This window comes from Gekko japonicus, unplaced genomic scaffold, assembly GCF_001447785.1.
Source record: "Gekko japonicus isolate JY-2015 unplaced genomic scaffold, Gekko_japonicus_V1.1 scaffold1784, whole genome shotgun sequence".
Lineage (NCBI taxonomy): Eukaryota > Metazoa > Chordata > Lepidosauria > Squamata > Gekkonidae > Gekko > Gekko japonicus.
This window is the reverse complement of record NW_015168101.1, coordinates 213,720-234,406: the sequence shown is the minus strand read 5'-3', so window position 1 is coordinate 234,406 and position 20,687 is coordinate 213,720. Positions and strand designations below refer to the sequence as shown.

Below are 20,687 nucleotides of genomic sequence, written 5' to 3'. Positions count from 1 at the left end.
CCCATGTTGTAGACAATGGACTGTTCCTAGATAGGGTCAAGCTCCAGACACAGGGCTAGAAAGACTGTGCCACTGCTTTTTGATATAGTGCATGGCTGTAGAGCTGTCCATGCATACCTGCACATTTTCCCCTTGGGCCCTGGAAAGACAGACTGCAAATGCGTAACAAATTGCCCTGAGCTCTCAAATGTTGATGTGAAGGGCTGTTTGTGAGGGGACCACAGGCCACTGCCCACTGAGCTCCCCAGCCTATAAGAACAGCATTCCAAACTAGGGAAATATGGGAAAGCATCAGGCTATACAAAACCCATTAGGAGATTCACTTGAGCAGCACACCAGTGCAGGGGTTTTAGAATTAGTCTGTGAATGAAAAACTTCTTCCCAGGACTGTAATAGTGAGTGTACAAAACTAAATGAATGTGAGAAGACAGAACCTCCCTGGAGAGGGCAGAAATTAGCCAGTCATCGAAGTTTGGGGAAATGCTGCAATGTCTTTCTCTGAGCTGGGCAGCTGCCGCTGGCAGCATCTTTGTGAAGATTAAATGGCAGCACATTGTATTGGAGCAACAGATGTCCACCATAAAAATGCAGGAACAGTACGCAATTTTTCTTTATTGAAACATGAAAATAAGCATCCTGTAGATCTACAGTAGCGAACCAAACATGAGGGCCTAACAGTTGCAACAAACTTGTATAAGTAACAAAGGTCTAGAATCCAATGCTTGCCTTGTGTTTCCTTTAGGGAGAAACAATTCCTATTGCAGAGGAAGGTGGGATTTACTTTATGGCTTCCTCCAAAAGGGGGGGGGGAAACCCTCTTGTTGAAGTAAGGCAGGAGTTGGAAGAGGCAAGGCAAATGGAGAAACAGAACCAGGGGCACTTTTGAACTGTCGAACAACAGAGAGCACCCATTCAACATATGGGCAAACCTGGACAAGGCAGTCCTTGAAGGGATGCAGGCCAGAGAGTAAAAAACTCTGTTTTCCTGACCTTGAGGAGCTTTGGGGGAATTTGAGCCCTCTTTGGGTTTAGAGTAGTAAAATTTCTGCCTTGGCTGAGCCTGAGAGGAAGAGTGGGGAAGTGTACAGCTGAGGTGAGATTGTTGCCCCAGATACCTGCAGTATCTTCTGGTAGGAAAATAAGGCTTAGGATAAGCCTTTTGCTTATAAAGGGCTGCGATCACACGGAGCATTAGCCACGCTACAGAGACGGAAGATAGGCGGATTTTCCGGGCGTGATCACACTGCAACATCTGGGAAACGTTGAGCTCCCGTGGCGAACCCGAGGCTTCCCGCCGAAGATGCGGAGTTAAAAACTAGTACCTCTGAGGTACTAGTTTTCGGAAACCGCGGGGCAAGGGCTGGCGTCTGATTGCGTTTCTGGTGGTGGCATCTGGCGCCCGCCCATGTCCCTTTGCAAACAGGTTTCCCCCCCCAAGTCTCCACAAGATGCGCACAAGCACCCAACGGCGCATGCGCACAAAGAGGAAAGCGAAAGTGCCGTTTCGGCTTAAAAAAATAAATGACCCCGTTTGTTACAGCAGCGGCGCTTAGCCATTGCTGGTGTGATCGTGCCGTGCCGCAGGATTGTCGCGTGATTGCCACCCTCGTTTACCCACCGGCGTGGAGGGATGGACCTGTGGTGTGCCGCCGGCGCGTCTGATCGCGTAATCGCGGATTAAACTGCGCCGGGGTAATTAGCCACGCCTCCCCCCGCGATATCCGGCCCATGTGACCGGGGCCAAGGTTAGAATAAACTGGGGTGATACCCTAAGTGACTCAGTGGTAGAACTGAAGAGATCAGTGTCCTCAAAGGCCAAATCTTCCACCCTAGCATGATGGTGTGGGGTCAGGATTGTAGACTTTAACCAGGCATGTTACCTGAGATTGACAGCAGAGGCTAAAGAGCAAGCTGAGCAATCAGCAATGTGCCTGTGTTAATTTGCCATTTGGCTCCCACAACACCCTTGCCAGATGTCTCTTTTCATCTGGAATTAAGTTGAGATATGCCATGTGAACTCTCAGAATACAGACAAAGGTCTTCACTAGGTGATGGAACCAAATCCTTGGCCACATCTTGTGACAGCAATGGTTCTGAAGCAAAGTCTGATTCCAAGTCAGAACCATGCCTGCTTCCAAGGATGTCCCTGTTCAACTGGGGCGTCATCAGGTGTACTCTGAGTCTAGAAAGGGGGATGGTGACTTGGGAGCCTTAACTCAGGACGAGGCAGACAGTAAGGGTTCAAGTTGTAGTCTGAATAATGAAAATGATGGGAGTAAAGATGAGGAGGGCCTCCATGGTGATAACCATACCCCTGAGGTACATAATGGCTCTGATAATACCGGTAGTGGTACAGGTAGCTACTGGGGCTGGAGTACACCTGGGTTGGAGGCGTCTACTTTGCTCAGTCCCTAGAATCTTCATGCACTGTGAATCTCCTCTGAGGGGATGGAGGCAACAGGGTAACAGCAGTTCTTCCCACTCTATAATTTCCCCTTCTGAGTCACAGCACTGGTGAAAGCATCTTCAGAACCAGTGTTGGATCTGAGGGTTGTTTTTGAACCAAAGGTCCTGGAGAGCTTCCTTTCCTCTTATGGGAGGATTTAGACTTGCCCAATGAGGTGATCGAGGGAGTCTATTCCAAATGCTTAGTTTTTGACTTTTTTTTTTTGGTCAAAGGCTCAGACTGATTGACTTCTTGGGGAGAATAGGTCCCTTGAAACAGGCCCTGGAGCTGTAGGAATCAAAAGAGTGGTGGAAACTGATGGAACAGCTGGAGCCAGGGCCAGTGGAACAAAGGAAGTACAGATTGGGTGTTCCTTTGGAGCATACTGGAGATGCTTTTGCTTCTTTCAAGGCATTTCCCCTGAGGCTGGCTTTATGGTGTGAAGCCCTGTAGACGACACTCCTATAGACAACACACCTAGAAATTCCTTTTCCTTTGGAGCATACTGGAGACCCTTTTGCTTTTTTCAAGGCATTTCCCCTGAGGCTGGCTTTATGGTGTGAAGCCCTGTAGATGGCACTCCTATAGACAACACACCTAGAGGTGGTGTGGTCTTCCCTAAAGCAAAAGAAGCAAGCAACAAGGGTATCTGACTGGGCCATCGTGGTTCCACATCTGGAACACCTCTTAAGCAAGCCTTTCAAAGCCATGGAGAGTCTAAACGATTAAAACTGAAGAGACAGAAAACAATTTAACTACTATCCTTTTTCTTTCAGCGGGAGCCAAGACATGTGTGAGAAAGAGATAAAGTCCTTCTTCAGCAGCAGGTAAGGAAGAGCTGAGGGAGGGAAACGCTTTCGCCCTTTCAACAGGCACTTTGGGTGGTAAGATAAGCCAAACAGTGGGAAAGAGCTTTGTTATGTCAGGAGCTGGCCTGTGCATGCACAGTTCCCATGTGACCGAAGACACCAACAAGGAACCTGTAGTTCTGCATGAAATTGTATATTCCACAGATTTATAGTAGTCTGAAAAATTGTAGACTGTGCTTATGGTATACTACTAAAATTTGCAATGATAAGGGACTTATCATGGGTAAAAGAAAGAATGGCTGTCACAAACAGGGTGGTTATTTAGCTATTATTTTATAAACATTAGGATTATTAACTGCAATACAAGTAAATGAAAAGGAATGAGAACTGTTTAGTTAGTACACACTGTTTTTCTAAAAAACGGTAGTTTTTATTGAGTTTTAATATACAGGTTTAATACGTTAGGGTAATTAATAAAAGGTCTGTGTTCAATTTACACATTCAAATACAGACAGGAGCTCAGATCTTTTGTTATGATATACAAAAGGCGTCCAATGGTCGTCCTCTAGCAGCTTTGAAACGCGGCAAGACAGGTCCTAAGGCATGTTAAGTGCAGTAACAAGGCCACACAAAATACAAAACTAATATAAAGGATTTCTCTCCATGATGTGTGCACTTAAAAAAAAAGAAAACAGGGCCTGCTCCACAGGGCAGACAATTAGCAATTTAAAAAAGTAACTGGCCAATGTTCCAGACAAAGACGAGCATTACCTTGTGTATAACAATGTTTAGAAAATTGTTTATATTGCAATTGGATCAAAGGTGGGAAGGGAAGCGTCCAAAGAAACAGTAGGCAAAGAACTGCTAAATTAACAAGTAATATAAAATATTTCCACGACTAATTAAATGACAAATAAATCAAGCAATAGTTAAAAACCCTTTTCTGTTCAAAAATAATAGCACACTTTGCTTATTCCCATGAATTTTACTTATGAACACACTATATACTTCATTGCTTCCTCCATACACAGAAAATGTGTCCATTTGGTCTGTCACTTTAGTGAAGCTCATGTAGATTAACACATCATTTTTCATTTTTCCAAAGCTATGTTTTCATGCTTGTTTTCCATATACAGCCAAACTCTGGATTAGGAGCATCCTTAACTCAAGTTAAATACACTTCTTTCTTTCCTTTTCTTTATACAGTGCAGAGTATATGGGCTTAAAGTTACATGGCACCTACTGCTTCTCTTACTCCAGTTCACTGTCTGTATCTGAGTTCAGGGGTGTGCAGTAGTTAGGCTTGTCTGAAGGGATATAGCCAGGTAGACAGACACATTTGTACGATCCTTCTGTGTTAATGCACTTGGCATTCTTGCAGAGAGACATCCTGTTATTCAGTTCATTACATTCATTCACATCTGGAAGAAAAAGCAAATAAAATCAAAGAACTGCCAGTCTGATCTGGTGACTACTTTGCCTAATTCTTGAAGTTTAGGTTCAGTAAATTTCCATAGGTTCAATTTGGAAGGTAGCATAAAGGTGAAATTGGGGTAATTCAAGTATTTGTGAAATTGGACTAATTCAAGTATTTGTGGGAGCTGCAGTGGCTCAAGTGGTTAAGATGCTGAACTGCAGGCTGTGGAAGGTCAGTAGTTCAGCAGTTTGAGACCCGAGTGTGCCGCATGATGGAGTGAGCTCCCATCTCTAGTTCCAGCTCCTGCCATCCTAGCAGTTCGAAAGCAAGAAATTGCAAGTAGATAAATAGGTACCACTTCAGTGGGAAGGTAACAGCGTTCTGTGCGCCTTGGTGTTTAGTCATACTGGCCACATGACTACGGAAACGTCTTCGGACAGTGCTGGCTCTTCGGCTTTGAAACAGAAATGACCACCGCAACCCTAGAGGCGGATTCGACTGGCTTTCGAGCAAGGGAACCTTTACCTTTTACCTAAGTATTGCTTAACCAACATCTGTCATCCGGAGGATAAGGCATTACCTAGCTCATGTTTAAGTATTGTCAAGCAAACCATGGGACTTTGCAAAGATCAGAAACAATGAGAGACCTCTATAGTTTGGAGCATTAAAAGGGTATCTGGTGCAAAGTGAACTGTTTTTCAGTTTTATCGTTCAACATCATGGGGTAATGTCCTTAGGTTTTCTTCAAAATTGGCCACTTTTAGTACCCATTGTTTGTATACAATCTTATGCACAAATTTAAATTGTAAACTGGAGTAGCTAAGAAAATGAACTGCCATCTTGGAGGTCATAGTTAAAACCTTGTCTCTGCTATGAAATCATTCAGTTTAGAGTCCACTCTCTCTCAACCTCAGGCCTACATCGATAATATGGGGATAATACTAGCCTACTTTACAGGGCTGTTTTAAGGATTGTAGCAAGAGGATGTATGTGATACACTCTGAACACTCAAAGCATTATATAAATGCGAAGTCTCACCATTGTTTTTTTTAAAAAGTACATGACAAAGGAAAATATTTTTGTTATATCTCAATAGATAAAATATTGGGTTGAGTCATAGGAAAGATGAGAGAAAGGGATTAACAGAACCATATATTCCCTGTTTTCTCCTTTCTGTAGCAGCTCCTCGTGAACCCAATAATCTAATACTGTGGGTCAAGGGGAGCCTTGTGGCCAAAATGCAATGTGGTACGGAGGGGGATGCAGCGAGCAATGGTAACTGGACTAAATCATTCCCAACATGATTTTCTGCTAGTGGAGAAAGTTCAGCAGATGAAGCCTTCCACTGACACAGGTGTAAGAGAACTACTTTTGCCAGATTCCCCCTCATCACTGCAGCCCCCTGCCTAGAATGGTGTTCAGTCCATGAGGTTCCTTCCCCATCTCTATCATCAGCTTTTCAGGGGTAGCCACAGGTTGCTGTGGAAAGAGGAGGCCATCCCGTTTTTAAGAGCGACTTCTACTGTATTAGCCATCTAAAAGTTAAAACGGGCATAGAAATTCTAGTATGAGATACACCAATAACACTGTGGTTTTGGGGATACCTAGTTCAGTGCTTCAATGTGCCTCCCAAATGACAGCTGCCCTGGGAAGAGGCAGGTACTGTTGCCCAGAAAATTCCTGCACTCACTCTGGGAAAGCTACCATGCAGGACACACATTGTGCACTGACTCCTCACTAGGGGTGTGCAATTTATTTTTAATCAGTATTTTTGGGTTCGGTCTATTGGACCCCCCCAAAATTTCAGTATTTCTGAAAAATCCCAGATCCCAATACTGGTATTGTATTTGGATCCAGGGTTTTTTTTGGGAATCTCGAATTTCCAAATTCCCGTTTGGGGAGGGCGGGATATAAATTTAATAAATAAATAAATAAATTTAATCTTAATTTCTCAGTAAAAAAAAAAAAGCCAGCCCAATCCAGGGTTTCTGTTGTGGGGAGAGGATGAGAAGGAGATTGTAAGCCACTCTGAGACTCTGAGTGAAGGGCGGGGTATAAATCCAACTCTTCTTCTTCTCCTGCATTGTGGTTTAAACTGCGCTGCAGGAAAAGCTGGCCCCAGGATTGGTGTGCTGTAGGGAGGTTTCTCCCTGCTGCACACAGACCTAGCTGGGATGGTTTAAACCGTGCTGCAGGAAAAGCTGCCCCCAGGATCTGCTGTGCTACAGCTAGCAAATTGCTCCCTGCAGCACAGCAGCTTCTGGGGCTGGCTTCTCCTGCAGCCCAGTTTAAACCAGGCTGCAGGAGAAGCCACCCCAAGCCAAGCTGACAGAACAGTATGCTCCCCTGGGCACAGCTGACCCTCAGGCTGTCTTCTTTAAACTTTAAAGGGACTGCAGTAGAAGCCTGACAAACAGCAGAGAGCTGGGAGCAATTTGCTCCCACCTCGCCACTGTTTCTGGACCTACTGGTAATTCCCGAATATATCTGGATTTTCTCAGGAATATTTGTTGGTTTTCCTGAGAAAACCCGGATACATTTGGGAAGCCAAAATATACCTGAAAAATACTGATACTTCTTGGATCTGTGCAGCTTGCACAGGCTTTTGTGGCTCTACCTAGGAAGTTTTATTTCACCATTCCTTCACAGAGCTGAGGATAGCATACACAGTTCTTCTTTGCCCAATAACTCAATAACTATCGATCAGTCAAAACGATCCATTCTTGAGTAAGGTGACTGACTGAATGGGTGGTGGCTGGACAACTTCAACCTTCCCTGGATGCAGTGAACTCTTTAGATCTTTTCCAGTCTGGGTTTAGACCTGGTTATGGGACTGAAACAGCCTCGATTGCTCTGGTAGATGACTTGCGCTGGGAGATAGACAGACGGAGTGCAAATATTGATTCTTCTCGACCTTTCAATGGGTTTCAATGCCATCAATCATGGCATCCTTTTGGACTGCCTTTCCAGGCTGGGATTGCAAGATGCCATTTTGTGGTGGTTCCAGTCCTACCTGGAAGGTAGATTTCAGAAAATGGTGTTGTGGGACTGCTGCTCAGCCCCTTGGCCTTCAGCTTGTGGAGTCCCCTTAAGGTTCCACCTTGTCTCCTATGCTCTTTAACATCTACATGAACCCACTGGTTGAGGTCATCCAGAGATTCGGGCTGAGCTGACAACAATATGTGAATGACACTCAGCTGTATCTTGCACCTCTGGTAAATCCCTAAACTGGTGCCTGGAGGTGATTTTGGAGTGGATATGGGCTGATAAACTGATGATAGAAGTGCTATTGGTAAGTGGAAGGTCTTACCTGGGATTTATGGTGTCACCCTTTTATCAGGGTTGTGCTCTCCTTGAATGACCAGGTCCACAGTCTGGGGGGTGGGTGCTCTTGGACCCGGGCCTACTGCTGGATAATTAGGTGACAGCTGTGGCCAGCTTTGCTTAGTTAGCCACCTGTGGCCTTTCCTGGGCAAAAAAGATCTGGTTGCTGTGATGCATGCCCTGGCTACATGTAGATTACTGCAATGTACTCTACATGGGGCTGCCCTTGAGATGTGTGTGGAAACTTCACTTAGTGCAGAAAGCCAGGATACTGATTGGAGTGGGTCCTAAGGACCATATCACTCCAATTTTGTTCCATCTACACTGGCTCCCAATCTGTTTCTGGACATAATTCAAGGTGTTGACCTATAAAGCCCTATTATGATTTGGTGCTAATATACCTGAAAGACTGACTACTCCCTTATGGACCTGTCTGACCACTATGGTGATCTTTGGAGACCATGCTTTGGGTGCCACTGCCTTTAGAGATTAGGTGGGAGGCAACTTGGGAGAGGACATTCTCAGTTGTGGTACCATAACGCTGGAACTTTCTCCCCAGAGATACTAGTCTGTCTCCTTCTGTTGCTATCTTCTGCCATTCCTGCCCAATGTTTTAATTGTTCTTTTAATGTTTTTGTATGTATTTTAGCTCTGGTTTAATTATTTTAATTATTTTTGTTGGTTTTAATGGTTTCTAAAATGCAATTTTATTATATATGTTCTAATTTGTTAGACTCCTTGGTGGTCCTTATGAGGGCAGAAAGACAATGTATATTTTTGTTAAACAAATAAATAAATATTTAGTCTTCAATACTATGAGGTTGGTTAATCTGGGAGTAATGACTGGCTCAAGATCACCCACCAAGCTGGCATGGAAGATTGAGGACTTGAACCCATGTCCCCCACCTAGTCTGGTTATCAAACTACTATACCACACTGGCTCTCTGCTAGGAATTACTTTTGTGCAACTCCCTTTAAAATGAGGAAAATGCCTATTCATCTCAGTTGGGGTGATGGAAATGTCTTGGACCATATGATCATAAACAATGATCCAGAAGACCTGATCCCCAAAATCAGAGATGAAAGAAGGTCCTCTCTGTCTGGCATGCTGTGCCTTTATGTGAATAGCCTGTATGCTATTACAAATTCTTACCAACACATGTCATTTTGGCCATGTCCAAATGGTAGCCATCAAAACAGTCACAGGTATAGCCTTCCTGGACTCTTACACAGCGTCCATTTTCACATCCATTCAGAATGCCACATACTTCTGCTTGCAACTCCTCAAAGCTGTTCAGGAAACCTGGGAAAAGAAAATGTTGCAAACGAATGCGTTCAAGAGCTATTGGAGCTTCATTTCAAAAGGCTCAATGAGCTGCTTACATAATCTTACAGCGCTTGCTGCAACAGTGCAAGGTATTAAACTGATGTTATGCTTGTGGTACATAAAGAGGCTGGTCCAACTGCTTAAAACACCACACACTTAATAAGAAGCATTTCTGCAAAAGACATGGCTGCATTCACATGAAGCTTCATGAAGAAAATTGAACACAGTAGGAAAAAAACACTGGGATACACTTCAGGTCAAAAGTCAATTCAATTTTGGAAGGAATGCTACTTAAAATAGGAACAGTAACATGCATATACTACTGCAAATACTTTGCAAAAGGGGAATAGGAAAAATAAATCATAAGAAGTTCTTCAAAAGTAGTTGCATTTTTCCATATCATGTATAATCATGCAAGGTGCTGAGGCCGCAATCATTGCTATGCTGGATATTGATCAAGAATAGGTAAATCAACACATTTAAGATATGAGAGTTAGTGGACTCTTCTTAATAAGATTCTTTGGCATGGATCCTGCAATGTGCAAGTGGAAACAAAAGGACTTAGAACAGTTCTAGTTGCCCAGGATGCTATACAACACCTAGAACTCGCTTCCCAATACATTATAAAGCCCAGAACTTGGTTGCACAAGATTTTGCACAACTGGGAATACATGTGAGGATACAGTAAGTCTGACTTAGCACAAGTGGCTACTGTGGCTACTTTTTCTTGTGCTTTTGCTTGTGTGCATGTGGATATTCTGTGCTGGTTCCAACCCATTATCTGTATCTTTAATGACCAGATGTCAGGATCTTCTCAACATCTTTTAGACTGGGGGAAAGAAGCATGCCAGAAATATCCTTCACACACAGACAGTCTATTAAGTTTGTAGGACCATTCCATATGTAGTTCTAGTTGCTAGAAGCAGGATTTCTCTTGTTCCCTAGGCAACACCCTTTGGTGATAAACCAGAAAGGCAACCCACATCTGAAAGCATGTTTCTGAATATGGGTTTTTCTAGGTGGATTATGCACTTATCTAAGGGCATACCTATACATTATACTGATAATAGTGCATCCCCACAAGAAAAGGTAGAACAACATTCAACCAGAAGCCCCCCTCCCACCGGACCCTCAACATTGTTTCAGCTCCCAGCTGGCCTCAAAATTCTCCCCTTTCTGGGTGAATAGCCTGACTAGGTGGCAGTTTCTCAGCTTCAACTTTTGTACGAAATTTGATTATTTGGACCCACTTCAATATGGATTCCAACATAAATTTGGTACAGAAACCACTCGGGTCACCCTGATGGATGACTTGGGCTAGAAGGAGGATTAGGGTGGATTAATGGCCCAGGCTAGCCTGATTTTGTCAGATCTTGGAAGCTAAGCAGGGTCGGCCCTGGTTAGTATTTCGATGGGAGATCACCAAGGAATTCCAGGGTTGCTGTGCAAAGGAAGGCAATTGCAAACCACACACACACACAGACACACACACACAAACACACACACACTTTCTAAAACAGTAGACGTTTTAGAGAAGCAATAACTGAACAGAACTGAAGATGGCAGTCAAACACAATCGAACATCATCTAGGTATGAAATGAGAGCAGCATGTAATTTCAACAGTTAAACCAAAGAAAGAACTCAATCCGATGCTACTACTCCCATTTTGGTCTCCACAAAGTGATTAAAAAAAAAAGTGTACTCTATTCCAAAACAATTCAGTGATATCAGGCCCTGCATACACCATCTTGTGAATTTCTCAGAGGAAAACAACATGTGATGTTTTTGGAAGCCTTCTCTAGGAAGAGAGATACAAGCACCTTATTAAGATATTTAAGATTCCCTCTAAAGATGGGGGGAATCATTGGATGTTTCCACAGGACTAAACAACATTTATCATGCACTTAATAACTTTCTTATTCTACTAATAGTACACAAATGCCACCAAATTTCTTTTCAATGTGATAATAATGCAATAAATTACACATATAAAAATGCATTTTGGTAAACTGTTGATTTAACTCAAGATAATAAGGCCATGACAAACTGCCACAATATATGCACCTTACTTCACAAGAGTGTGGCAGTTCATTTAGATTGTAAATGCTGGCTGCAGTGCTGTTATACAACACAGCTAGTTCTATTATGAAATACAAGATCCCTACTGGGCAGAAAAGCAAGGGTGTGCTTGTACTTTACTAAGCTCCATACAGAGCATGACGAAAGTCTAACAACCTGAAACTTTATACATGTCTCCTTATATCATAGTTGCACAAGCATACTATGCAACCTGCTTTAAAACATTTTGTTTCTACTTATAAGAAACGTTTAGAGCAAAACAGAACGGAAGAGGGAAAGCAGGTTTGTAAAGGCCACTTTCCCACACTACATATTGAGGTACAAGCAGCTTAACCAGCAAACAACCTTTGAAACATCTGGAGTGAAGCCTCTCCTATTGGCAATTGAACCAGGAACCTCAGGCAGAAATGTAGACTATGTACTTCCACCTGGCACTGGCCTATCACGGGGAGACCCACCACACCAACCAGGATACCTTATTACAGCAAGAAGTTGGCACAAGATGCTTTTCACATGGGGAAGGTATTGTGTGGTCTCCCCATAGCTCGGTGGCTGCAGATACAGTGCAGCAGCAGCCAGGCTGCCACATAGTAGGTTTCACTGCATACTCCTAGTCCAGTCCCTTTGCAGGAGCTATTTCCCCTCTCTATGTCATAAGGGGTTTTTCCAGATTTTTTAAAAATCAGCAATTTAATATTGTTATAACATCCTAATAACAAGGCTATCAGGTTCTCTGATAGCTTTCATTTCTTAAAAAAGTAAGTCTCTTTCCTTGCAGGGATATAAGGAGAAAGGTACATCTTTGCAATGAAAGGAGCTTGAGACCTACTTTTGCTGTCAAACAAAAGCTGGAAATTTGGAGAACACAATGGACTCATTATTATGGTGATATTCAACTGCTGACTAAAAAAACCCAACAGTCATCCAGTGGCAGGGAGAAATGGCTGGTGACTGGGGACAGAGAAATGGTACTAAAATGGTTGTGACTGGGAAGCCAGACTCTCCCTTCCATGTATGTCACCCTGACTATCTCAAAGTATTGCAGCAAAAACAAGATTGCAGACAAGATGGGGAAAGCCCAAAAGTGCATAGAAGCACCACAACACTGTGGGAAAGTGGGGGGGGGGGATTCTTCTTCCCAGCAGCATCCAAGTCAGGGCAAACAACTTGTGTAAGTGATCCTGGGTATAAGTCATTCTTGGGCATAAACTCTATAGGTAGGACAGGGATGGACGGGTGGATGTTGGTGTTGCATTGTACATCAAAGAAGGCATAGAATCAAATAAGTTAGAAAACATCAGGGGAATTAACTCACCAACAGAAATGATATGGGTGGAAATAATGGGCTTTAAGGGTTACTTAAGAGTGGGGGCGTACTATCGCTCACCTGACCAAACCCCTTAGGCTTATTTTGAGGTGGAGAAGGAGATAAGGGTGTGTGTGACTAAAGCAGATAATATTATACTGGGAGACTTTAACTACTCTCACATTGACTGGGTAAACATGTTCTCGAGTCATGCTGTACAAATAAGATTCCCAGACATCATAAATGACTGTGCACTAGAACAGTTGGTCACAGGGACAACCAGAGGGATAGTGATCTTGGTTCTGAGCGGGTCTCAAGACCTGGTGAGAAATGCAGAGGTTTTTACACCAATTGGGAACAGTGACCACAAAGCTATTCAGTTCAGCATTCAGATCAATGGAAAATTACCCCTAAAGTCCAAAACTATAACATTTGATTAAAAAAAAGAGAACTTTACAAGAAAGAGGGGAATAGTAAAAGGAAGCTGAAGGGGAAACACAAGAGAGAAATCCCTAGAGGATCCGTGGAAGCTATTTAAAACTGCACTATTGAAGACCAAACAGAATGCATTCCACAGGTTAGGAAAGGTTCTGCCAAGTCTAAAATAATTTATTCATATATGATCGGGAACTAGGGGTGAATAGTGTACTGGCCAAGTTTGCAGATGACACAAAATTATTCAGGATGTTGAAATTCAAGGCTTACTGTGAAGAGCTCCAAGAGGACCTCCATGAACTGGGTGAGTGGGCTATAATGTGGCAAATGAAGTTCAATATTGGTAAATATAAGGTGACAAAAAATTGGGACAAAAAAATCCCAACTTCAAGTACAGGCTAATGGGGTCTGAACTTGCTGAGACTGAGAAAAAGATCTTGGGGTTGTAAGTGGATAGCGCAATGAAAGTGTCAACTCAGTGTGCTGCAGCAGTGAAAAGGCAAATTCTATGTTGGGGATTATTAGGAAAGGGATTGAGAATAAAATGGCCAACACTGTAATAGATCTATGGTGTGGTCTCATTTGGAAAGGTCACCCTATCTCCAAAAGGATACTGCAGAGCTGGAAAAAGTATCTGGTTGGCCACTGTGTGAGACAGGGATCTTCTTATGTTCTTATTGAAGTTAGGTTGTACTCCCTGACCAGTGTTCCCTCTAAGGTGAGTTAGTGTGAGCTAGCTCACAGTTTTTTAGCCTCCGGCTCACATGTTTGTCTTAGCTCAGGAAGGATGGCTCCAGAGCAAACTAATTTATGTAGTACCCAAATAGCTCACTCACAACTTTAATGCCAGTAGCTCACAAAGTAAAATTTTTGCTCACAAGACTCCACAGCTTAGAGGGAGCATTGTGCCTGACCCTTATTAAAACTACCATGTCAAATTTGTTTGCTGCTCTGGATAACTATCCTACAATCCTAAGAACACTTTCCTGGAAACAAGTCTCCCGGAATAAAACTGGGCTTAATTGTGAGTATACATGCTTAGTACTGCCCTCGGTGAGACTCTGCTCTTGTAACTGCTTGATAGACTGTTACATTGTCACTCTTCCTTTTGCCATTGTGCCCTGCCCCAAATTCAACAGCACTCAGGTTTGTCAGAATCACTTATTAGTTGGATTGCATCTTACCACACAGACATCTATTTCAAAATTCAAAATGTAGCATAGGAAGAGGCCCTTGGAGAAACAGGGCACAGAACACTGGAGCAACAATTTGCCCCATTAGGAAAATTACATGTAGCTCATCAGTACACAGTACAGTGACTCCCCAGGGCCATTTCAGGTCAGGAAAATTGCAAGGGGGAGGGAGAAGAAGGCTTAAGACCACTCCCTGTGTGCACTGTGGCCCTAATTTGAATCAGGTTCCCACAAGCCTGGGAATTAAGGTGTTTTCCATGCCGGGACAGGCTTGCATGGTTGCTCTGCTGAGCTGCAGCTACTCTTGCAGCGCAGCAGTAATGAGGCTTCTACACAGCAGGCTTCCATGGTAGATTTTTTTTTAATTGGAGATTGAATAGCGTTATATAAATATACCATTATACTCCTTATACTGCCTTTCCCTTATATCTCCACAACAAAGGAGGTTACTTTTTTCCAAAAAAGAAAGCTGATAATTCAGAGAACCTGATACATCTATATATATATAAACTAGCCTGATACCTGTGCTTCACTACGGTATTTAAGTTCCGTAAATCCAGTTATAATACTGATGATGTGAAGTCTGAAATGTAACATTTGTTGTAGTAATTCTAATGGAGAAGACTGTAGTGTAAAAAATGAAGTGAGACATATGTACTTTTCCTCCTCTCTACTGAAGGACCGCTCTCTAGCCCACATTGGTGGTTCTTCCCTCAGGTGCTAGGATCACCAGGCTGCTTGGTGAGCTCACTCTGGAGCAGGCCACATAGAACTGTCCATTTAAGAAGCAGTCGTCTGTTACGTCCACTCCTGCCACCTTCCACGAAAGTGATGGCCTCTCTACTTGTGTTCCTGGATTGTTTTGCTCATATGGAGACTGTGTTGTTCTGAGCACCTCAGGGTGATCTCGCTGGTACTTCGCCTACACAGCTCAGTGCCCCGCAGGAGTACTATGTGCAAATGTCTTTGCCACATTCCTATATTGCTTCCTCTTTGTAGTGTTGGTGTATCTGGCTCGACTTTGCCAGGAGCTTTCATGGGGGCAGTAAGAGGTGAGAGGTGTGAGGGGGAGTTGGTGTGAGGGAGTGGTGATGTGGTGGACATTTCTTCAGGTTCATGAGGGAGGAATGCATCAAAATAGCTCCTAGAAATGTCCTTTACTATCTCCCCATAAACATTAATTAACTCAATTGCCCTGCTGGCTTTTTTGAAAAATGTCTATTCAGGAGTCTTGAATAGCTGATTTCTGTAACTGTCCTCAACTGTCTGCAGTCTCTTCTAACTGTGTTTTTACCTCACAATATTGAGATCCACAGTTGAGCAATCAGAGGGAGGTGGGTGCAGACAGGTTTTGCCTCAGAACTCTGAGTGAGGCGACTTTCTCTTCTATACATATAAAAGAAAGTCCCCTCACCGTAAAATCAATGCCCAGGCCAAACCCCTGGACCTAGAAACACGAAATTCGGGGAGAGCACTCCTACCATGACGTAGATGCTCACTAAGAAGAGATTTTTAGAAATTCGACCCCTAAGTGAGTCGAAAGGGGTGATCCTGGTGATCCTAGCACTTGAGGGCAGAACTACCAATGTGGTCTACAGAGAGGTCCTTCAGTAGAGAATTTTTTTTAACGTATGTCTCAGTTCATTTTTTTCACTAGTCTTCTCCATTAGAATCCCTACAACAAATGTTACATTTCAGACTTCACATCATCAGTATTATAACTGGATTTACGGAACTTAAAATACCGTAGCGAAGCACAGGTATCAGGCTAGTGTATTGATATAACAGTATACTGATATAACATTATTCAGTCACTGATTTAAAAATAAAAGAAAAAAGCCCTGGCATCAGGGAGAGGAAATGGCTGTTGCAAAGAAAATGGCTGCTGTATGGGCAGGACCTGGAAATTTTAAACTTTCCCACTTAGCAGCTATCCAGGCTTTGCTGCAATCCTTCCCAAAACTACAGAGCAAAGCAGGCTTGTGACTTGGGGGGCTGTTTTGGCATTGGGCTGGATCCATTTGGGAAGATTGGGCCTATGTGCCCATCAGCCCTTGGCTTAGGGAGTCATGCCCAGCTTGGGGGCTGCCAGACTCTCCTCGCCTCCAGGTGCCAAGGGGAACACACAGTGTCCTGGTGTTCCCATTTGTCTGCTATCCTGGGGTGCTTTCCTCTCAGGAGATGGGCTGAGGGACGGGTTTCTATTGGGCAGCAGCTGGGCTGCTTGAGGCCTTCAATCCTTCACCCTATGCCAAGCCAAACCTTTGCAGCTCTAATCAATAAAGTTCTGGCCTGTTATATCCACAAAAAGGTCTCTGTTCGTTGTCAAGCCATCAGGCCACCCATTCACTGTGGGGGCCACAATTACATGGGACAGAAATTGACACTGGGATTTTGCACATGTAAGGCATGTGCTCTAGCAACAGCTAGCCTCCCCCCCCCCCAGACAGGCTCTAAGTTGAACCCCAAACATGTACAAACAACTTGAAGGAAAAATACTGCACTTTAGCTGTTCAACAACAGTAGGTAAACTAATTTATTTTCCCAACGCTTTCTGTTTCATCCCCATGACTATAACCTATTTCTATGTATGGTATTCCTGTATGGTATTTTGCAAATTTTCAACAAAGCTGCTATTTAGCTACAGCTCAGTTCAAAGCACTGCTTTGTTTAATTAAAATCATATGACAGTGAAATGGTTGAACCTTATACAACTCTGTGTAAGACAACTGAGTTTGTACAGCATTCAGAAGAGATGAAATCATTAGGTTGGCTTCTGCTGAATGTATTTGCGTAAGGGCCAGTAAAGAATGAAATATACGAAAACATTTACAGCTCTCTTGTCCTGCTTGCACTTATTTTTCCTTTGTTTCCCTTCATGTGATGTGACATGTTAACCAAAGCAAGAGGAAAGTGATTCGAAGGAAAAGGGAGGCTGTAAGCAACATGCAGCTGGAATGGGAAGTGTCCCTTTATCACCACTAGGGGTGTGCAACTTTTTTTGACCAGCATTTTTGGTTTGGATCTATTGGATCTGAAAAAATGCTGGGATTCACAAAAAATCCCAGATCCACATACCGGTACAGTATTCAGATCCAGGATTTTTCAGAAATCCCAAATTTTCGGGGGGGTCCAGTAGATCAGAACTGAAAAATGCTGGGGCTGCCTTGGCTTCTCCTGCAGCCTGGTTTAAACCGAGCTTCAGGAAAAGACAGCACAGAGCTTTGTCAGTGGGGAGTGATTGGCTCACCATGGGCACAGCCAATCCCAACTGGACTACCCTCTCCTGCCTCTTGGTTCAAGCCAAGCTGAAGGAGAAGGCAGTGCAGAGCTGCACCTGCTGAGAGTAGTGGGCTCCCCGCAGGCAAAGCAATCCCAGCTAGGCTGCCCTCGCCTGCTTCCCCTGGTTTAAACTGGGCAGCAGGAGGAGGCAGTGAGCTGTCTGCCTGAGCCAAGCAAGACAGGTTCTTGGCCCCTGCTGCTGTTCCATGATTTTGGGCACACTGTTCATTGTTCAGACCGTGAAAACGAGTATTTTGCACAAAAAAACCCCAACACTGGATAATAGCGTTTTATGGAAATAACTTTACCTTCATATGCACCACAATGAGTGACAGACACTCAGTAAGTGTAACAGGCTTAGTGACATTAACAGATTTAGAGCACGGAATTGACAGACTCGCACTAGAACTCTGTAGCAATACTAAATGCAAAACAGAAAAAAGCTACTGAAAATGTTCAGTCTCTAAAAAACAGAACAGGGTCAGGTATGGTGAGGGTATACTGATGGTGAGGGTATACTGCATCTACAGAATCAACAAAGTCCCCCCTAAGCCACCAGTGAATGGTGAAAGAAAAGGTATTAGGAAAACTTGTCTTTGTTGCGAGATTGAATATAATGATTGGGAAAGTATCCTGTCTGTTCCATTATCTCCTGTCTCTCTTCCCTCCTCTCTCTGAATCTGAATCCTATGTACATTCTTCAAACCAGACATCAGAATAACAAAGAGAAAGTAATATGAATGAACATGGGTAGTTTTCCTATTCGTTTTGATTATGATTATGAACGGATCCATAATGAATGGAACTTTCTGTTTTTTCATTAGTTAACAAATTTACATTCTTATCCAAGCCCTCTGATGTCAAGGTGTGTCACCTTTCTATCCTTCTATGTCTTGCATCACAAAATCACTTCAACATCATTGGTGCCCCCGATTGCTATCTTTCAAGTCCTGAGCACACCTGAAGCTCCCAGCTCAACAGCATCTAAGAATTCTTCCTACATGGCACCAGCTTCCCCTACCATTCAGTAAACCAAATCACCTCCTCCACTGGCAAAAGGCTATAACTCATTCTACACCACAGATTCTTGACTGCACATCTGGCAAACTGCAACATTGACAGTCTATTCTGTTTTAGTGCACTCTGCTCTACTCCCGCCTTGATAGCTGTGCAGGGAACAGTGAAAAAAGCCTGGTGTTGAGGCACACAGTATTAATGACTCCTAAGGACATCAAGGGGATGTGGAATGGTATAGAACAGCCTGATCTCATCAGATATTGGAAGCTAAGCTGGGACGGACAGGAGACCACCAAGGAAGACTTTGCAGAGGAAGGCAATGGCAAACCAACTCTGCTTAATCACTTGCCTTGAAAAACCCTTGTTGGAGTCACCATAAAGTCAGCTGTAACTTGAAAGTACTTCACATGCACAAGGACATCAGATTCCTAGGCCTGAAGATGTTTCAGAGTGTGTGGACATATTGGATCCCCCCTCCCCAAAGGAGAGGTAAAAAGGCTCTTAGAGCTTATGCTGACACACTGGACTAAACCCAAATCATTTTTTTCTGATAAAACTGAAATAATTATGCTGTTTTGGAGAATCTTGTGTTTCCAAAGAGACATCTACTTCCTTCTAAGAATATTAGTTATTCTTTTCACTTTCAGTGGTAAATTTGTTAAATATCGATATACTTCACTGCATTAAAAATTAATATTTTACTTTGAGCAACTGAGCTCACACACAACTCCTGGCCTCAAGTGTGAGAACATCTGCTAGAAAAAAAACTGTCAATAAAATAAGCACAATAATTGTGTGTGTGTGTGTATATAAAATGGGGGGGAGAGACCGGAATTCAAATTAGAATTCTCACCTACAAGTCGTAAAAGCTACTTACGGTCTTCCACAAAGTATGGATCAGTTTCTGGACTGTAGTGCTCCTCTTCAAAGTCAACCAATGCATCCTGCCCATATGGCCTTCGTGATCCAGGAACCTGAATGTTGCACAGGTGGGCATAATCCTCTGGAAGAGAACAAAGCAAAATAAGATTTATAATTGAACACATTTACAATTTAAGCTATTCCATGCTTGTCTTGGAAAAATCTCGCTACATTTCCACAACTACATCCATTAACACAGCCAGTTAATTCCCGCTTCAAAATCCACCGGACAAGATGGGTTCCATTGTTCACTGGTTTCAAGGTCATAAAGGACCATTTGATAATTGCATCTCAACCCCAGTTTGACACAGATTGGTGAACTTTTCTGTTCCTTAAAACTGGAGATTGAGGGGTTGGGCTAAAAGGCAAAACGAGATGCTAGTTAAAGGTTGTTATCTTTGATGCAGAGTCAAGTCACAGTGACACACAATGTGGCTTGTTACATTACAATACAATAGGATTATTGTGTCTAGCAAATGAGGCTTCTGTTCCATTTGTTAGATAAATTTTTTACAATAAAAAAAATAAGCAACTAAACTGTTGGTTCTTTGGAATCCTTAATAGCCCCTAAAACATCTCCAATTGCCATTGCCCGCTCTGCCATTACTGGACATCCATTTTTGTATGACTCTTTTATGTCATTATTAATTAATTAATTATTTATTTATTTATTTTGATTTTTACCCCGCCCTCCCCGCAAGCAGGCTCTGGGCGGCTAAGCAAGTACAAGTTAATAATAATCATGGCAGAACAAGTGCTGTGAATGTCCCTTGGTTCTATGTGATGAGAAAACAGGGTTGCACTTACCTGTTACCACTGTTCATAGGGTGGTCTTCTGTGCGGGCACACATGGGGACCGCGCCATCGCAAGCTGGCCACAGGAAAAAGTTTTCAAGCTTTTAAAGAACTTTCCCTCCGTCTTGAGTGTAGCCTTTGCCGCCCAAAAGGTCATATGATGGAGACAGGGAGAGCACTCCTCAGTTCTCCCTTTGTCGCCATAAGGAACTGCATGACCAGCAGACCAGCCCATAGCAGAGAAAGGAGGGAGGGATGTGTACCTGCACAGAAGACCACTCAATGAAAAATGGTTACAGGTAAGTGCAACCCTGTTTTCATTGTCACGGCTTCTG

General features: G+C 43.2%; 1 protein-coding gene across 1 annotated transcript in view; it reads right to left on the bottom strand.

Annotated features, from left to right (window-relative positions):
• Nucleotides 1–3,682: 3,682 nt before the first annotated feature.
• Nucleotides 3,683–20,687, bottom strand: part of LOC107113457 (latent-transforming growth factor beta-binding protein 1-like) — a gene marked incomplete at its 5' end in the record, with an annotated part of 230,320 nt that continues 213,315 nt past the window's right edge. The window contains 3 exons of the mRNA XM_015414785.1: nt 3,683–4,676; nt 9,150–9,299; nt 19,514–19,639. Of these exons, the coding sequence (XP_015270271.1) occupies nt 4,507–4,676; nt 9,150–9,299; nt 19,514–19,639 (446 nt within the window). The remainder of the gene's footprint in view (nt 4,677–9,149; nt 9,300–19,513; nt 19,640–20,687) is intronic.